The sequence below is a fragment of the Lepus europaeus genome, chromosome 4 (genome assembly GCF_033115175.1).
Source record: "Lepus europaeus isolate LE1 chromosome 4, mLepTim1.pri, whole genome shotgun sequence".
In the NCBI taxonomy this organism is placed as follows: domain Eukaryota; kingdom Metazoa; phylum Chordata; class Mammalia; order Lagomorpha; family Leporidae; genus Lepus; species Lepus europaeus.
The window spans coordinates 43,319,010-43,337,301 of NC_084830.1; the positions used below are offsets into that span (position 1 = coordinate 43,319,010).

Genomic DNA, 18,292 nt, shown 5'->3' on the forward strand with positions numbered 1-18,292 from the left:
CCAATCCAGCTCCCCGTTGGTGGCCTGGGAAAGCCATAGAAGATGGCCCAAGTGCTTGGGCCCCTGCAACTGCACGGGAGACCTGGAGGAAGCTCCTGGCTCCTGGCTTTGGATCGGCCCAGTTCTGGCCATGGCAGCCATTTGGGGAGTGAATTAGCAGATGAAAGACCTCTCTGTCTCCTCTCCCACTCTGTCTTTAACTCTGCCTCTCAAATAAATAATATGTAATCTTTGAAAAAAAAGTGGCTATTGGGATGTTTGACCTTCAGTGTCTGATGGCTCTTAATCTTAGAACTAAGTTTTCCATATGTTGCAAGAAAGACATATCTTCTTTCTTTCTGTCTTTATTTGAAAGGCAAAGTTCACTGGTTCACTCCCCCAAATGACTGCAACAGCTAGGGCTGGGCCAGGAGAAAGCCAAGAGCCTGGAATTCCAACAGGGTCTTCCACATACATGGCAGGGGCCCAGATGCTCAGGCTACCTTCTGCTGCTTTCCCAGGCACATTAGCAGGGAGCTGGATACGAAGTGGGGCAGCTGGGACTCAAACCTGCACTCATATGGGATATTGGCATTACAGGTGGTGGCTTAATCCCCCGCTCCACAATATCAGTCCCATGAAATAGCAAATGAATGAATTCCTTTTAATATATTTTCTGTCCCTTTCTGCAGTTTTTTAAAACTCTTTTGTATTTGTTGTTTTAATGTCAAATTCATATATTTTACAGGACAACATTTGATCAACATCCAGTTCAAGTAAACACAGAGTGTTGTCCAGTTGAAAGCATGGTCACGTAGCCAAGGAAAATTGACTCATTTCCAGCTGGAAGCCTCTTCTCTGCTCTAAGCAAAGTCTGGGTTCTGTACTATTAAAGCCGTTTTAGTGCCTTTATATGATTCCTCCCATTTTCAAGTAAATGTTGATCATTAAAATGGGTGTCTCTAAGGCCAGAATACCATATCCAAAAACAAAGATCATTAGGTACTCCCTTCTACTGTTAGAAATTGCAGAAGTCCCAAATCATAGTTAAAATATCTTTCATATATCAATGGCATTTCAAAAATTTTTCATTTGGAGCTTGAGTTGACCCATTAATGTACAAAGACCAGATATTATTATATGCATTTTAGAGATAAGGAAACTAAAGCACCAAGAAATTTAGTTATCTGCAAAGAATGACTAAAAGTCAAGCTTTACAATTTCTGCTCCAATATCCTTCCCCATATAACATTAATTCCACCCCCACTGGCTGGGTCATTTTTTATTTAAACTTCTCAGCGCCTTTCTCCTTGAGTGAGGCAGTAGGTGCCTCTCGTTTAAGAGATCTACTTACTTGCTGACTCCTGTCAAAGTAATAATTTCATTACACATTATGGGCCAGAAAGAAATGTTACCAGCAGTTAAATTTTCAGATAAATGTTCAAGTTGTGATCATTATGACATTGAAGTCACAGGTTAATTCTAAGTCTTTCCAGGAACATTAACAAAACCTTTAATTCTAAAGAGACATGTAATTCAATCCTTTTTCTTAAAGTCACAGTAACTAAATGAAATCAAGATATGATTTATGAGGTGTAAGAAGCCAGTTTATGATTTTCCAACAGTTGGTTTACTCATATGTCTTTGGCACATTTTTTACAGTCCTACTCATGAAAGGGTAAAAAAAAGCCAGTTACTGCTATTGAAATTTTTCAAACTACACAACAGCTATAATTACACTGATGCGATGTGATTCTTCTGCCTAATTAAATCATTATTTTAACCAGACTTGAAGATATTAATATTAAAACAATAATATTAACACTCATTGAGTCTTGTACCACTCACTTAACTGAGCACTTCATATACATCATTTAATCCTCATAACAATCCCAGGAGGTAGCATATTATTGATGTGGAAATTGAGGCTTAGGAAGATTAAATAACATGACCCACGGTCACTCAGCTGGAAGTAGCAGAACTGGTATTAGAACTCAGGACTGATCCACTCCCAATCTAAAGACCTCATAGGACTCCATTCTGTTTTTCTCTTAATTGGACCTTAAACCATATTTAAACCATTTATAAAACTTCAAAATGCATGAAGTGTGCCGTCCCAGGATTATCACACCTCTTGCAGAAACGTGTGTTACTATGATATGCTTTTTTAGCAGGACTCATTCTAGTCAATGTGACTTCCATGTTTTAGTCTAGCTGATTGCCTGAATAACTACAGTCAGGTAAAGAGGCTGCAGGAGGACAGAAGCAATTGTCTTTTCGCTGTGAGGTCCTAGTACACATAATGAATAATAGGATACTGGACTGTGTACTAAGAAGTACCAGAGTTACTGAAATTCCCTGAGAATGGTTTGACTCCTTCACAATGGACCAGATGGCACAGTAATTTCCTCAAAAACAAACAAGGCCCCAAACAAATGCGAAGAAAAATGACATTTTGAGGCTGCCTTGGGCTGCACAGTCCAGATATGAGGCAATTTCAAATCTGGACTCCATTACCTCAAGCAAAACAAATACCAATTTTTAAATATTTATAAACACAACTAATACGATTATGTTAAAAACAAGTACATACATCTTTAGTTAAATGAGAACTGCCAATAATACAGCTGCTGCATATAAAGGTGTTGGCAGAAGACCTCACTGCTGTTCGAGGTCGCTCCAGGTGGGAAGGGCGTGGGGAATACTACGGCCATATTATTTCAACATTTTAAGAAATCTGCTAACCTACAAATGTATTATCTACTTGAACTACATGGAAAATTTTGTGAAGTACACTATTAATATTAACAGTCTAAAAAGAAATTCCAGCTAACTCAGTCTTTAATCTGTTAGCACTTAAAATTGAGGTAAAACATGGGGCATATATGAGGGTCCTTCAAAAAGCTCATATAAAACAGAATTTAAAAATAAATTTAGGTGAAAACTTTTTGAATTCTATGCATATAAATTTTTACAGATATAGCTGGAGTAATTTGGGATAACTAGGTTGGCAGATCAGGGATTATACTTTATTAGTGATACTTTACAAATCATCAGTAACTGTCATCACTTTTAGTTTGCTACTACAATGTAGGCATGGATCTAGATTTAATTTAAAATCTACTGTGATTACCATCTTACAGAATTTAGGTTTTAAATATATGTACATATAAAATGCACTTACTGGGGGCTTCAAAAAGTTCACAAAAGTTTTGCATTATCTTTTTTTTTTTTTTTAAATTTGAAAGGTAGAGAAAGAGAGAAAGAGAGGCAGGCAGGCAGGCAGGCAGGCAGAGATCACCTATCATCCAAAGGCAGGAGTCAGGAATTCAATCTAGGACTTGCTCATAGGCTGCCCAACTATTTGAGTCATCACCTGCTGCCTCCCAGGGTGCATTAGCAAGAAGCTGGAATCTGGATTCAAACCCAGGCACTCTGTTTCGGGATGTTTGTGTCTCAAGCAGCATCTAATTATTAAATCTGAATGCCTGCCTCACGTGTCTTTTAACTCCATCTTTCCATGAACTTTTTGAAGCCCCGGTATATATTCAACTCCACCTTTATATTTCAAAATTTTAAATATGTATGTATCAGTCACATATTCTGGGAAAGGCAGGCAGGCTGACAAGAGGAGCAATGAATTTCACAGCTTTTCCTCTTCTAACCTGATTTTATAATATATGAAAGGAAAGCCCTAAGGAACACACAGAACACCACTGCTGTCCTTGGAGTATTTTGAGTGCATTCTTTGCTTACTGGTGACAAGGGAAGAATCCAGCTAATGCTGACAACTCCCTGGAAACAGTAATTATTCATTATAATATATTTAACTGAACTGTAACTCACAGAGGTAAGAGAATCACTTTTGCAGGAAATCCTATATTAAAGTTTCTCAGAAAATCAGTTTCTGGTTAATGGACTAGAAAATATTATTTTAAAATTTCAGAATTTCTGGTGTCAGCCAAAATGGAGTAAGCTCACTGCAACCTAATGCTCATGTTGCATGCAATTAAAAATCTTATGGGCCGGCGCTGTGGCTTAACAGGCTGATCCTCCGCCTCGCAGCGCCGGCACACCAGGTTCTAGTCCCGGTTGGGGCACCAGATTCTGTCCCGGTTGCCCCTCTTCCAGGCCAGCTCTCTGCTATGGCCCAGGAAGGCAGTGGAGGATGGCCCAAGTCCTTGGGCCCTGCACCCGCACGGGAGACCAGGAGAAGCACCTGGCTCCTGCCTTCGGATCAGTGTGGTGCGCCGGTTGCAGTGCGGCGGCCATTGGAGGGTGAACCAACGGCAAAGGAAGACCTTTCTCTCTGTCTCTCTCTCTCACTATCCACTCTGCCTGTCCAAAAAAAAAAAAAAAAATCTTATGAAAAGCAAGTAAATATGGGGTGGGCATTTGGCCCAGTGATTAGGTCGCCACTTGGTACTCCTGCATCCTATTTTGGGATGCCTGGTTTGAGTTCCAGCTCCTCCACTACTGATCCAGCTTCCTGGTAAAACACATCCTGGCAGGCAGCAGATAATGGGTCAAGTACCTGGGTTGCATATAGGACACTTGTACTGAGTTCTGGGTTCCTAGCTTAACCCTAGCCCAGTCCTGGTTGCTGCAGGCATTTAGGGAGTGAACCAGTGTGTGGCAGATCTCTCTGGGTCTATTACTCTGCCTTTGAAATAAAATGGAAATAAATTTTAAAACATTTTAGAAAAGTATAAATACTGACCATTCTGAAAAGTGAGAAAACAATGCAAACATGTGGCTATGATTCATACAGTGGTAAGTTTCCCATATTTACTTTTTCTTTTCTCTAACTTTGACTTGAGAGTGAACTCTAAGTTGTAGTGGAGAGTGACAGGAAGGACACAGTTGAAAATCCAACAGAAACCAAGGGAATTGTGGTTTTGAGAGTGCGGAGGAAATCTTGCTTTTTCTTTTATATCTCCTGACTCTGCCATGAGAGTGTGGCCGGTGTGTATTTGTGTGGTGAGTGTACATGCAGTCGTGTTGGGGGGTGAGGGAGGGATGTGATGGCTGTGCTAGGGTAGTAGTGATATAAATATGTAAGACTCTAAGAAGCTGTTAAACTCTATTTCATGAGGTAGAAGTAAATACACTTGAATGAAAATACAGAAGTTGTAAACAGAGAAACAGACACTACAAAAAACAACCAAATGGAAATTTTAAAGCCAAAAAAATTCAATAGAAACCATCCAATTTGTAAACGAGAAGGGAAAAAAAGAAAAAAATATAAGAGTTTCAAAGATCTGTAGGACAATATTAAAAAGCTTAACATAGGTGTTACAGACAGAAAGAAAAAGATTGGTGCAGAAAAATATTTTAATAATGGACAAAACACTGCCAAATTCAGTGGGGAAAACCCCCACAAATTTACAGAATCAAGAAGTTCCGAGAACCCCAGACTGAATAAATTCAAATAAAACAAATCCAGGTACCTCACAATCAACCTAAAGAAAGCCAAATATTTTTTTAAAAATCTTGAAAATGGGTAAACAAGACATTACATATATGGGAACAGCGATGGCTACAGACATGAATTTCTTGACAGAAGCTACAGAGAGAATGTGGAATGCTACCCCTGTAGTACTGAAAGAAATGCAAACCCAACAAAATATCCTTAAGGAATGACAGAGAAATGACACCTGCAGATGAAGGAGGAGTATGGAAATTCACTGCAAGCTGTCCTGCTCTGAGAGAAATGCACAAGGCACCTCTTCCTGCCGAAGGAAAATGTACTGGCAGGAAGCTGGATGCTAGGACTGCAGGAAAAGCACTGGACAGGGTGATACCCGGGAATATAAGACTACTTTCCAGTAATCAGTTTTTAAAAATATGTAGCATTACTGAGACAGTCTTCCTGTAGGGTTTTCAATATAATCAGAAGTAATACATACAGTAAAAGTTATAAATGGGTGATAAAGAAATCTGTATGATTGTAAGGCTTCTACTTTTTAAAAAATGCTAAAATATTACCTCCAAGTAGACTAGGACAGATTTGGCATATATACTGAAAACCTCAGGGCAACCATTAAAACATATTAAAGGAAAAAAAGCCAAATAGCAAATCAATTAAACAGAATATTAAAAAATATTCTAAATTGTGGGAAGGGCTGACTCTAGTACTAATAAAAAATAATTAAATTTAAAGAACAGTTCTCTGTACCAAGCAGTTTTCCTTAGACTATCCCACACAGCTGATATTAGCCTCTGTAAATTGCTTCTCCGGATGCAGAAGTTACAGCTCTGACTTAAGCCATTTAAGTGTTTCACAGCCCTCCATGTCAGGAAGATTATAGTCTGTGAAAGTTTCACCATGCATCACAGCGAGTATGGTTACTAAATGAAACAAGGTGCCTGAGGCAGAAATTGTGTCTTATTTATTACTGGTTCCTCAGCATTTTGTGCCAGTTTGATAAACAAAAGGTGTTGAAATGGAACAAATGAATGACTTCTCCCAATACATGACTGTAGGAATGGAAGCTTAATAGAAATCAGAGGTTCATGCATTCTAAAATATTAACTCAGGTGATTATACAAGACAGGATGAAAATATAACTTTAAAAACCACATTGATATGGTTCGGTGTTGTATCACAATGGTTTAACCTGCTGCCTGCGACACTGGCTTCTGGTATGAATGCTGGTTCAAGTCCTGGCTGTTCCACTTCCAATCCGGCTTCCTGCTAATGTGCCTGGGAAAGCAGCAGAGGATGGCCCAAGTGCTTGGACCCCTGCTACCCACACCAGAGACCTGGGTGTAGTTTCAGGCTCCTGGGTTCAGCTTGGCCCAGCTCCAGCTGTTGTCATTTTGGGAGTGAACAAGCAGATGGAAGAATGATTTCTTTCTGTGTGTCCTTCCTTCTCTCTGTGTGTCCTTCCTTCTCTCTGTAACTCTGCCTTTCAAATAAATAAACATATTAAAAAAATAAAGACTACACTGATTAATTTAATGGTTACACTGAGGTACATACCATATTCCTATACTGTTCAAAGGATCCTTAGCATTTGCTGTCAGGGTCTTTATTACAGTCTCATGACTATGTCAAATGAAACCAAATCTTCATAATTTAAAGTCAAAGATATTCCATCCCTCTAGACTCACTCAGAGCTATGCTTTTAGAATAAAAAAGTCAATGTTCATGTAATGAATAATGCATTCTAGAATCAAATATTTGAGATGACCAGGCTGCTTGTATACAAAACCTGTTGTAAAAATCTCATGTATTAGTGAGTAAAATAAATTAGTCATTAATTAATAAGGTAAAATAAATCTTTGACATGTTTTTGTTGCACATGATTTTCATATAGAGTCACATGAGCACATGTAATAATGGCTTATACTTTACATAGAAAATAAATAATTACAAGCTAAATTGTCCTGGACTTTTTTTAACAATTAAATAATGTTGTGCTCTAAGAAAAACACCCAATATCTCTGATCTCTGTAACACAATCAGGCATGTTACAAAGTTGAGAAGAGGTAGTTATTGAGATACACATTTTGAGATATGCTAGAATGGCTACTGCCTGGCTGCCACTTGAGTTACCATGCACCAGAGGGCATGGGCCAACAATATAGACAGACATACTATTTTACTTATTTCATTTTAAAACTATGATGACTTTATCTTTTCCTTGATCTTTTTCAGAAAGTTAGCTTCACAGTGATGCTTCTGTCTTTTCAATTAAAAGATACCACAATGACACCTTCTCTTTAGAATTCAGAAATGGGGCTAGCCACCTCCACCTTACCACTTCCTCTCCTTTCATGAATGTTAACATTGCAGTCATTCAAATTTCTCTCTCTTTTTAAAGATGTATTTATTAATTTGAAAGAGTTAACAGAGAGAGAGAGAGAGAGAGAGAGAGAGATCTGCTATCTACTGGTTACCTTCCTAGATGGCCACAATGGCCAGCGCTGGCCCAGGCCAAAGCCAGGATTTAGGAGCTTCATCCAAGTCTCCATGTGGCTTTCCCAGGTGCATTAGAAGGGAGCTGGATTGGAAATGTAGCAGCTGGATCTTCAATTGGTGCTTGTAGAGGATGCAGCCATGCAGGTGGCAGCTTAACCTGCTATGCCACAGCGCCACCCCCTATTTTTTTCTTATTCAATTGTATTACTACCTCAGGGCTTCCAAAGACTACTGGACATGGAACAGTGCTTTTCCCAGGATGCAAAGTGCTATACAAAATATTTCTGGATAACCAAACTGATATTGGGATTTGGACAACTTCAATCAGTCTTTGATAACTAAGTTTTATTAAATTTGATAGCATTTATGTACTTAAACACTGAATAATGTCTTCTGTGATCACTACATATCTACATATCGAGCACATGGCTATAAAGTCACACCTGGAGAGAGGTTATAGCTGTTCATGAAGCTCTTTCCCCTCAATGCTCCACTGAAGTATCAAAGAAAATCTGCATTTCCAAAATAATTTTTTTTTGTTGACAGGCAGAGTTAGACACACACAGAGAGAGAGAGAGAGAGAGAGAGAGAGAGAAAGGTCTTCCTTTTCCATTGGTTCACCCCCCAAATGGCCGCTAGAGCTGGAGAGAGAGAGAGAGAGAGAGAGAGAGAGAGAGAGAAAGGTCTTCCTTTTCCATTGGTTCACCCCCCAAATGGCCGCTAGAGCTGGTGGGTGTGCTGCGCCGATCCGAAGCCAAGAGCCAGATGCTTCCTCCTGGTCTCCCATGCGGGCGCAGGGCCCAAGCACTTGGGCCATCCTCCACTACCTTCCTGGGCCACAGCAGAGAGCTCGCCTGGAAGAGGAGCAACCAGGACAGAATCCAGGGTGTCAGCACCGCAGGCGGAGGATTAGCCTAGTGAGCTGTGGCGCTGGCCCTCAAAATAAATTTTAACTTGGTATGGTGGTGGTTTATAGATGTCAACTCCCTGAGGCCAAAGCAGTAACTCTAAATATTTTTGGAAAGGTAAGGGTGGGAGATTAATTCTGAATTATATAATAAAGCTTTAGAGCTGAAATGGACCTTGTTGATATTTATTATAATCATCATATTTTATAAATAAGGAAACAGAAACATTAAAAAGTAGAACTACATGGCTGAGATCACTTTGCCAATTAAAGGGAAGGCCAGTAATAAAATCCTAACTTCTGCTTCCTACTTTAGTATTCTATTATATAATAACAGTTAAAGCAATAACAGCAAACATTTATGGTAGCCTACTAGTTGCTAGGTTCAATATTAAGTACTTCAGAATTATTCATGAGTCATCTCTTCATTTTCTCAACACTATGAAATTAGTATTCATCTCATAAGTGACAAATCCAGATTTGTCATACTATCGAGAGAGGCTGCACTATGTAGTCACATGATGAACACACTTAAGTTACACAAATTCACCAAATAAAACTTACAGAGGGACCATACACATGCCAGAAATATGGATTCATCTTTCTCTCCATTCCAAAAAAAAGCTTTGTTTATTGCTAGGACTGTGGCCTTGGGCAAGTTACTTCTCTAAGCTTAGGTTCCCAGGTTGCCTATCTGTAAGATGGACTGTAACATTCCCCATAGATTTGTTAACAGGATGAAATGAGACAAGGCATTTAAAGCAGACAGTGATCACTATACATCTATAAAGGCACAGGTCATAGCTATTCATTTGAGGCCCTTTCCCCTCCTTTCCTCTGCCTTTTTTATCATCTCCCAGTAAGGGTCATTGAAGCCACTCACCTGTAGAGCAACTTCAGCTGAGTGAACCTAATTAATATTTAAGACTTAAGAATTAAGATGAATTTTTCAAACCTTGCATCCTGTCAAAACAGGTAGGCAGATTTCCAACAGGTATGTCGGCATGAGTCCTTGAATGACATAATGGAGCGTTCTATTAGCTCAGCACCACCCCCATCTCCAGTACCCTTGAAGTATCTGTTATATTATAGGACTCAGTGAGTGAGTGCAGTTTGATGAAGGGTGGCAGGGGTTGCTGGTAAATGCTTAATAACACGCTCTCACAATGGGAGAGATGATTGAGGGCATTTACAACATATGTGGTGTAAATACTCTCACCATGGTCCATTTAAGCCACCAGTAGTTTAACAATGGTCTTACAAAGCTCCTTAAAGCCTTTCAAGCCAGTAAGTGCCAGCCGGCTCCAGCACACTACTGGATGGCCGGCCAGTCAGCAGTATGGTCAGCTACCCCATTCTAAAGCAGGAGACTAGTATTAAACCTTGGCAAGAGCCTAGAGTTTCCCACTTCTTTGAGCTAAACACTGATCACTATACCTACCATCTTCTCTCCAAGCTCCTATTGTGTAAAACATTCACCTTAAAGCTAAGAATGAAGCACCCAGACTTCCCAGTTAGACCAATTCAAGCACCCAGACTTCCCAGTTAGACCAATTGTCCAATGCTTCACTGATGGCTTCCAGCTCCTAAATGGGACCACCTGATAGTAATACAATGCTTGAACTATACCTGGGCCTGTTGCTAGGATCCTTTTCCAATACTAAGTCTTAGTTGACACAACTACCATATCCAGTCTTTGTAGCCAAATCACCAAGTCTCCATCAACTCAGGAAAAAGGTCTCTCATACCTTCTTTGATCCTCCTGCCACTGGCCCTTGTTACTTACCAGATGGTCTGAAATTTGAAGTTCTGCTTACTTCCCCAGTCTCAACAGGCAACAAGCTTCAAAAGTTCTATATAAATATTATAGTAAAGGATTGCGGTATAATCTAGTTCTAGGGAAGGTATGGAGGGGAGAGCCAGAGCCACCTAGCCAACACTATTAATAAACAGCTTCATTGAAGATATACAAAAATCTTAAAATCATCTTAATTTATTAATAGAACTTGTTTAGTTACTTATTTCATGCTGCTGCAGCAAGACGACTGAATCAAAAGAACACCAAAACAATGCACATCATGTACAGTCTACCATTTTGTTTCTGAACAGTGGCACTAACTTGGAAAGCATACCTCTGGATCATTATATGAAAAAGGTTATGCTTCCCACACAATGCAAATTGTTGAGCTTCTCTAGAGCCAAGAGAGTCCCTGTTTCATTCAGCTCCTGAACAAAAATGAATATTCAGTGGCACGGTGAAAATACTCAGGCTAAATACATCCCAACACATTCCAAAAACTTAATTAAACATGGAACATGAACTTTACATATTCTGCAGAGAAAGAAATCTTGTCTGGTCTGCCAGCTGTCTTATGTTTGATCAATTTTGGAACTACGAGAATAAAACTTACGATGTAGCGGTAATGACTAGCACTGCAGTGAGTCTGAAGCCACTTACCTGTGCATTTGTAATCAGAGGCTACCCCTTTCAGGACAGCATCAAAAATAGATATTTCCACTCGCTGCTTTCTGTGGTGACAACTCAGAAGCAAGGAAGGCTGGGACACAACGAAGTACAGGAAAGGTTCTAGCTCTAAGTCACCGGTTCCTCTTCGACCAGGCTGCCGTACGATAGTGATACCAAGCGCTTGTCTAGCAGATGACCTTGTGGATGCGTGCAGACTTTCCAGAGAGAGGATACCTATTTTTTTCCCTGATGGAAAAGATACGCTGCTGCTCAAGAGATCTTCTGCTGTCATGGTGGAAATACATGCTTGGCTGGGCTTCATAACTTCGGAATCAACTTCTGGGAGATCTGATGAACTCTTGTCTGTTTTTTCATCATCCTTCTGTTCTGGTGATTTCGGTTTGGGTAATGCCGTACAGGAATAGGTCATTAGTGAGATTCGACTTGCAGTAATAAATATGTCAAAGGGAATAAAATTTAGATTTTTTACAATTGATGACTGGCGTGAAGGACGGGCAATGCGGTGCTGACTGGCCCCACTGTGTTGCTCTATTTGTACTATTCTGATTTTAACACTGTCACTGCCAATTCCACTATCCTGAGCACCACTGTACCGAGATGAGGTTTCAGCCACGCCTCCATCACATGTATCCATTTTTTTCTGTTCTTGTTTAGAAATCTGTAAGGAAAAATAATGAAATAGTCCAAACTAGTTGCATGCCAAGTGTTATTGTAAGAACAATGTCATAACCATGTTGTTGAAAAGAGAATTTAAAAAATGGGTCTAGTATAACTTTTAACATAGTAGTCACAAAAACAAAGTAAGTGCCTATTCAAAAAAGATTTCACCTTAAAATGCCAAAGAATTACTGGCAAAAAAGCCTGACATATGCATTTCTTCCATGAAAATAACACGAGTTCCAGACTTTCTTTCTTTGGATTAATACAAAGTAGCACATATTTTTTAAAATGCCTCTTTAAAAATTATTTTGGCTAATATTCTTTTTTTTTTTTTTTTTGATAGGCAGAGTTAGAGAGAGACAGAGAGAAAGGTCTTCCTCCCATTGGTTCACCCCCCAAATGGCTGCTGCAGCTGGCGCAGCACCAATCTGAAGCCAGGAGCCAAGTGCTTCCTCCTGGTCTCCCTTGCGGGTGCAGGGCCCAAACACTTGGGCCATCCTCCACTGCCTTCCCGGGCCACAGCAGAGAGCTGGACTGGAAGAGGAGCAACCAGGACAGAATCCAGCACCCCAACCAGGACTAGAACCCGGGGTGCCGGCACCGCAGGCGGAGGATTAGCCTAATGAACCGTGGCGCCAGCCTTGGCTAATATTCTTTACAGTAATTTTCTAAGCAGTGCAATAAGTTGTTTCCAAGTCATTTTTGTTGTTGAAAATACAGTTTGGGGGGCTGGTGCTGTGGTGTAGAATGTTAAGCATCCAATTGTGGTGCCAGCATCCCATATGGGCACCGGTTCAAGATCTGAATACTCCACTTCTGATCTAGCCCCCTGCTAACGGCCTGGGAAAGCAGAAGATGGCCCAACTGCTTGGGCCCCTAAACCCACGTGAGAGACCCTGAACAAGCTCCTTGCTCCTGGCTTTAGAATGGCCCAGATCTGGCCATTGTGGACATCTGGGGAGTGAACCAGGAGATGGAAGACCTCTCTGTCTGCAACTCTGCCTCTCAAAAGAAAATAGTTTGAGGCTGGCACTGCGGCATAACAGGGTAAGCCTCTGCATATGATGCCAGCATCCCAAATGGGCACTGGTCTGAGTCCTGGTTGCTCCACTTCCCATCCAGCTCTTTGCTAATGGCTTGGGAAGGCAGTGGAAGATGGCCCAGGTGCTTGGGCCCCTGTATCCATGTGGGAGACCAGGAAGAAGCTCCCGGCTCCTTGCTCCAGATCAGCCTAGCTCTGGTTGTTGCCACCACTTGGGGAGTGAACCAGCGGATGGAAGATCTCTCTGTCTGTAACTCTGCCTCTCAAATAATTTTTTTTAAAGAGGAAATATAGTTTATGTAGGAGTTGTTTATATTATACACTTGGCCTGTTTATAAAACTGACTTACAGGTTTTTTGATAATAAGAAAGACAAGGAAAATTCAGTAATTCTAAATTATGCAGTACAATGAAAAGTGAACTAAAATAAATGCATGCCATAGAAAAAGATATTTATATTCCCTACCACAACAGGATTTGGAAAATAAGTGTAAATATAAGTGATCAAGTAAAATCAAGCCAGTAACGAACTAAGCAATTAAAATTTTTGAAGGCAAATTTTTTTCTTTCATGCAATAAAGTTCTCAACATTTCCCATCAATGCCTCCCTAGGTAGAGGCCAAAGACAAATCAGGGTCATCTTGCAGTGAGACCCCATGACCTTCACGCCTCTCACGTTTCCCAACCAGTGTTTTTCAGCACTGATATAATTCACTTGCTCCTTCAGTGACATAATAGAAATAATCATGGAAAAACCATAGGAATAAAGAAAAACTCAAAATCCTCCCCATCACCATCTTATCACCAAAGGTAGCCAATGGTAATATCTCAGTGTACTTTCTTTCCATCCTTTTTCTCTACCCACACATGGGTTCCCCAAAGCCATATCCTTTGGTGTTAAAACATGGAGACAACATTTGAAACTCAATATTTTGACATAATAAACATACTCTTTATAAATATAATTTTAAAAACTGTTCAATACTTCATTTTGTTATAAGAACAATTTGCTCAACCATTCCCATATAATCAAAAAATCAAGTTTTAAATTTTTGTCAACAAACATCAATGCCAAGCATCTGGTAATATTTCTTTAGGACAGGATCCTAGAAGTAGAATTAATGGTGAGAAAAAAATTGACCTTTACTGAATATCCTCACCTACTTTTCTTCAAAAAGCTTCACTAATTTACATTATTACTACAAACGGAAAAATATCCCCAGTACTGAGTAACTGGGTATAGCTTATCATTTTTAGAATCCTTTTTAATTTGGTAAAAATGTCAATTTTCTACATGCCTCAGATTTGTATAAGCTACTTATCGTGGGCTCTTGGTGAAAATGTAAAGAACTAATAATTCAAGAGAATGACGTAACAGTCATTAGAGTTTTTTCAAGTATTTCTAACTGCTGTTACAGTTGTTGAGGAAGACGCATTGCTAAAACATCCCAACCTCAGCTATTTGAAACAAAAACAACTTAGCCCTGCTCTTGGAAGACCGCGTGTTCTCAAAGCGTTCTGTCTATTCTGTGCTCCTTCTCCGTTTGCAGTGTCCTTCTGGGCTGGCTTTAGTCACCCAAGACACATGACATTCATCTGAGAATTGCTCTCTCACTCTTTTCCTTCTTGATGATCTTAGTATTTCATTTGTGGTTCTATCACAGGATGCATTATATCCCACTAAACGCTCTGTGGTGATGTGTCGTATTGGGACAGTGCTAAAGCAAAATACCGGCTTTGTCATCAGACCTGGGAGGCACAGGATTGAAGTCCAATCCTAATGGTGTGGCTTCAGACAAATTATAAACCTCTCTAAGGCTACATCATCTTAGTTGTAAAATGGGGATAAGAAAGCCTACCTTACAGGGTTACTAGAGGATCAGTGAGCTAAAGAAGTCACCGCAGTGCCTGGCATACAGAAAACACTAAACAACAGGTAGCTATTACATGTCTCCCTTTCACCTGGCAGAAAACTGCTAAAGGGAATGAACCATTCCATTCTGCGTCTGCATATCACTAAAGGGCAGAGCACTGAACAGATGCCATAAATGTTGGACATGTTTGTTCTTTTTTGTTTAAAGATTTATGTTATTTATTTGAAAGAGTTACAGACAGAGGTAGAGCCAGGGAGAGAGAGAGAGATGAAGACCAATATCGCATTCTTTGGGGTCCTTCCGAGAGGAGTCCTTCCTGATCTGCATCCTCTACCTGTGGACTGACCACACTTCAAGAAAACCATTCAGTCTCTGCTAGGTCTTCATTCTGACATTAGTACGTTGATATCCACCCCATATGGTTGCTGCATTAAATGTTAATGTACTGAATATATATATACCATACACACAAACACACAGGCACTCAATAAAGGGTAAAGCAAAAAACAAAAACAAAAATAAAATCCTTCTTGTTTGTGAAGAGTTCAGCAACCTTTCCAGGTAGTGGCAGTCTTTCCTGCTTCCATAACTAGCTACTATTATCATAGCACTATTCATAATGCATTCTGTCTCTGAGCAATTGAAGAAAAAAGTAGATAGCACTGAGTATGTTCACTGCTGTTCTCATGTACGCTTTATTATGTGTTACAACCCTTTGAGAGGGAGTACTCTTATACCATTTTATAGTTGAGGAAATTGAGACTTAAAGGTATTAATCAACAGGTTCAAGGTCAGATAGCAAGTAGGCTATGGGTAAAAGGTAGCATTTGATAACATACCTTTCTGTTTGTCCTATAGGAGAGCTTAATAACTGTGTATTGACTGAATAAATGAATAAGAAGATTCCATTTAAAACTCAATAAAATGAAAATAAAGGTAACTATGATCAAAGTAAGAGTTTACTTTTAAAGTTTTATTTATCCCTATTACAAATTTTTTAAATATATCTCCAAATCCACTACCAATCAAGAATTCCCAAATGTAAAAATGTAATAAAATCATTACTTGGCTGGCCTGGGAGGAGAGCTGGCCAGGTAAAGGCAGGGGGCATCTCTAACAAGAAATTTACAGTTCTGCCTGCAATGTTGCTGACCCTACTTGACCACACCCTCAGCTGCAGTGGTCACTTTGGAAGTTGGGCTGAGTGAAGGGCTTTTCAGCTTAGAGCCAATAAGATCTGTGGCTCTGACCTGGGCATCCTTCGACTCCAGGGCAGGTCCATTTCCAGTGATCCAACTCTTGGCAGAGCTGCCAGGGCTCTTCACAAGTTGACTTCTGCTGAAGCCCAGGCTTACCACATTGAAAGCCACTGCAGTGGACTGGCCTGTTGGGTCTCCTTGAGGGCAGATCACTGTACAGATCAGCCATTAATAGGCCTGCCACCCATTGCTTCTGATGCCTAGCTTTCTTTTCCTCCTGGTTTGTGTTAAAGTAGACCAGAGGATGCAAGTCAAGGGAGTGCCCATGTCCCATCTCTAATCTTCGGTGGCCTGAACTACAAGTCTATAGTCACAGGCATGTTCTGTAGTAGTTTTTCTAAGGTAGACAATGCCCATGAGGAAAATTATATTCTCACTTTAAAACTTTCTTTCCCTTTGGTCTGAAAGGGAGGTTTTTTCTACTTACTGTATACTTTGCTGATGGCGAAGTGAATCTAGCTATGAGATTATTATTTAAGTTCTTATTTTGGCTATGCTATTGCAGAAAAACGTTAGCCATCTCTTTTATAAGGTCTAAAGATTAAATTGTGCGTCCTACAGATTCCTTCATAATAGAATTAGTTTCCTACCTTGAAGAGAATAGAGAAATGAAAGAACAAGTTGGGCTTAGAATAGAGAAATGAGGGAGCAAGTCCTAGATCGCTTGCTGACAATAGCAATATCACATGAATACTTAGCAAACCGTTTCAACCATTAGATAACAACTTAAGAAAACATTTACCAGTCAGCAGAGTGCCGTCCCCTAGGAGGTTCACACCTCCCTTAGGATATACCCCATGTGAAGAGATAGATAGGTCTGGGCCTCCTAACTTACAAGGCCTAAAGCCCACCAGATTATTATCAAGCCCCTTCTATCAGGTTCTATTTGCCTCTCAATCAGAAAACTTAATTGTAGCTTAGACAGCACCTTTCTTAGCTCCTCTAATAATGACTCTGTCCTTATTTCTAGACCCTGTCTAGCGTACTTGGGCCTCATTCCTTTGTAATCATAACCTCTACTCTACCACCAATGGCTCTACTCCCAACCTGTGTGTACTGATGGTCCTCTTCCCCACTTAATGCTGTATAATTGTTCAGACCTGGTTAATGCCACTCTTAGGATCATTGCTTACTATCATCACCCTGTCTTTTATGACCTTGTCTAAATATGATCAGAGTCAGCAAACTTGGAAGGCTTCCATAGCCTTGGCAACTCATGACGACAGCCTAGGGTGGTTACTGGCACCATAAACTAGAGTGTCAATTTGTTGGGTCAACAACAGGAGCCACTGTGCACTTGCTCCTCATGTGGGATCTCTGTCCTTAATGTGCTGTACATTTTGATTTGATGCTATAACTAGTACTCAAACAGTATGTTTCACTTTGTGTGTCTATGTGAGTGCAAACTGTTAAAACCTTTATACTAAATTGTTCATCTGTATATAAAGAGAATTGAAAATGAATCTTGATGCAAATGGAAAGGGAGAGGGAGCGGGAGAGGGAGCGGGAGAGGGGAGGGTTGCGGGTGGGAGGGAAGTTATGGGAGGGGGAAGCCACTGTAATCCATAAGCTGTACACTGGAAATTTATATTCATTAAATAAAAGTTTAAAAAAAAAAGAGAAAAAAAAAGTAATAAAATCAAATATATAACTTAAATAATCTAGGACATACTGCACATGTTTTGAGGCATTATAAATATCTATAAATAATTTGAGTAGAAAGTCCTTGAGGGAGGCTTGCACTCTGGCATAGTGGGCTAAGTCTCTGCCTGCGGTGCCAGCATCCCATATGGGCGCTGGCTTGAGTCCTGGCTGCTCTTCTTCTGGTCTAGCTCTCTGTGGCCTGGGAATGCAGTAGAAGAAGGCCCAAGTCATGTGGGAAACCCAGAAGCTTCTTGCTCCTGGCTTCAGATCAGCTTGGCTCTGGCTGTTGTGGCCATTTTGGGAGTGAACCAGCAAATGGGGAGACCTTTCTCTCTGTCTCTCCCTCTCTGTCTGTAACTCTACCTTTCAAATAAATAAATAAATAAATAAATAAATCTTTTTATTAAAGGCTTTCTAATGAAGCAAGTACAAAAAAAAAAAAAAACTCACACTAGACAAACTAGAAGAGCAGGCCCTGGGGGCAGGGCCACAGGGGGGAAAAAAAAGTACTTT

General features: G+C 40.1%; 1 protein-coding gene across 1 annotated transcript in view; it reads right to left on the reverse strand.

The window, feature by feature from the left end:
• Nucleotides 1-18,292, reverse strand: part of VPS13B (vacuolar protein sorting 13 homolog B) — a 785,675-nt gene that overhangs the window by 217,724 nt on the left and 549,659 nt on the right. Inside the window, 1 exon segment of the mRNA XM_062188180.1 lies at nucleotides 11,272-11,959. Coding sequence (XP_062044164.1) covers nucleotides 11,272-11,959 — 688 coding nt within the window.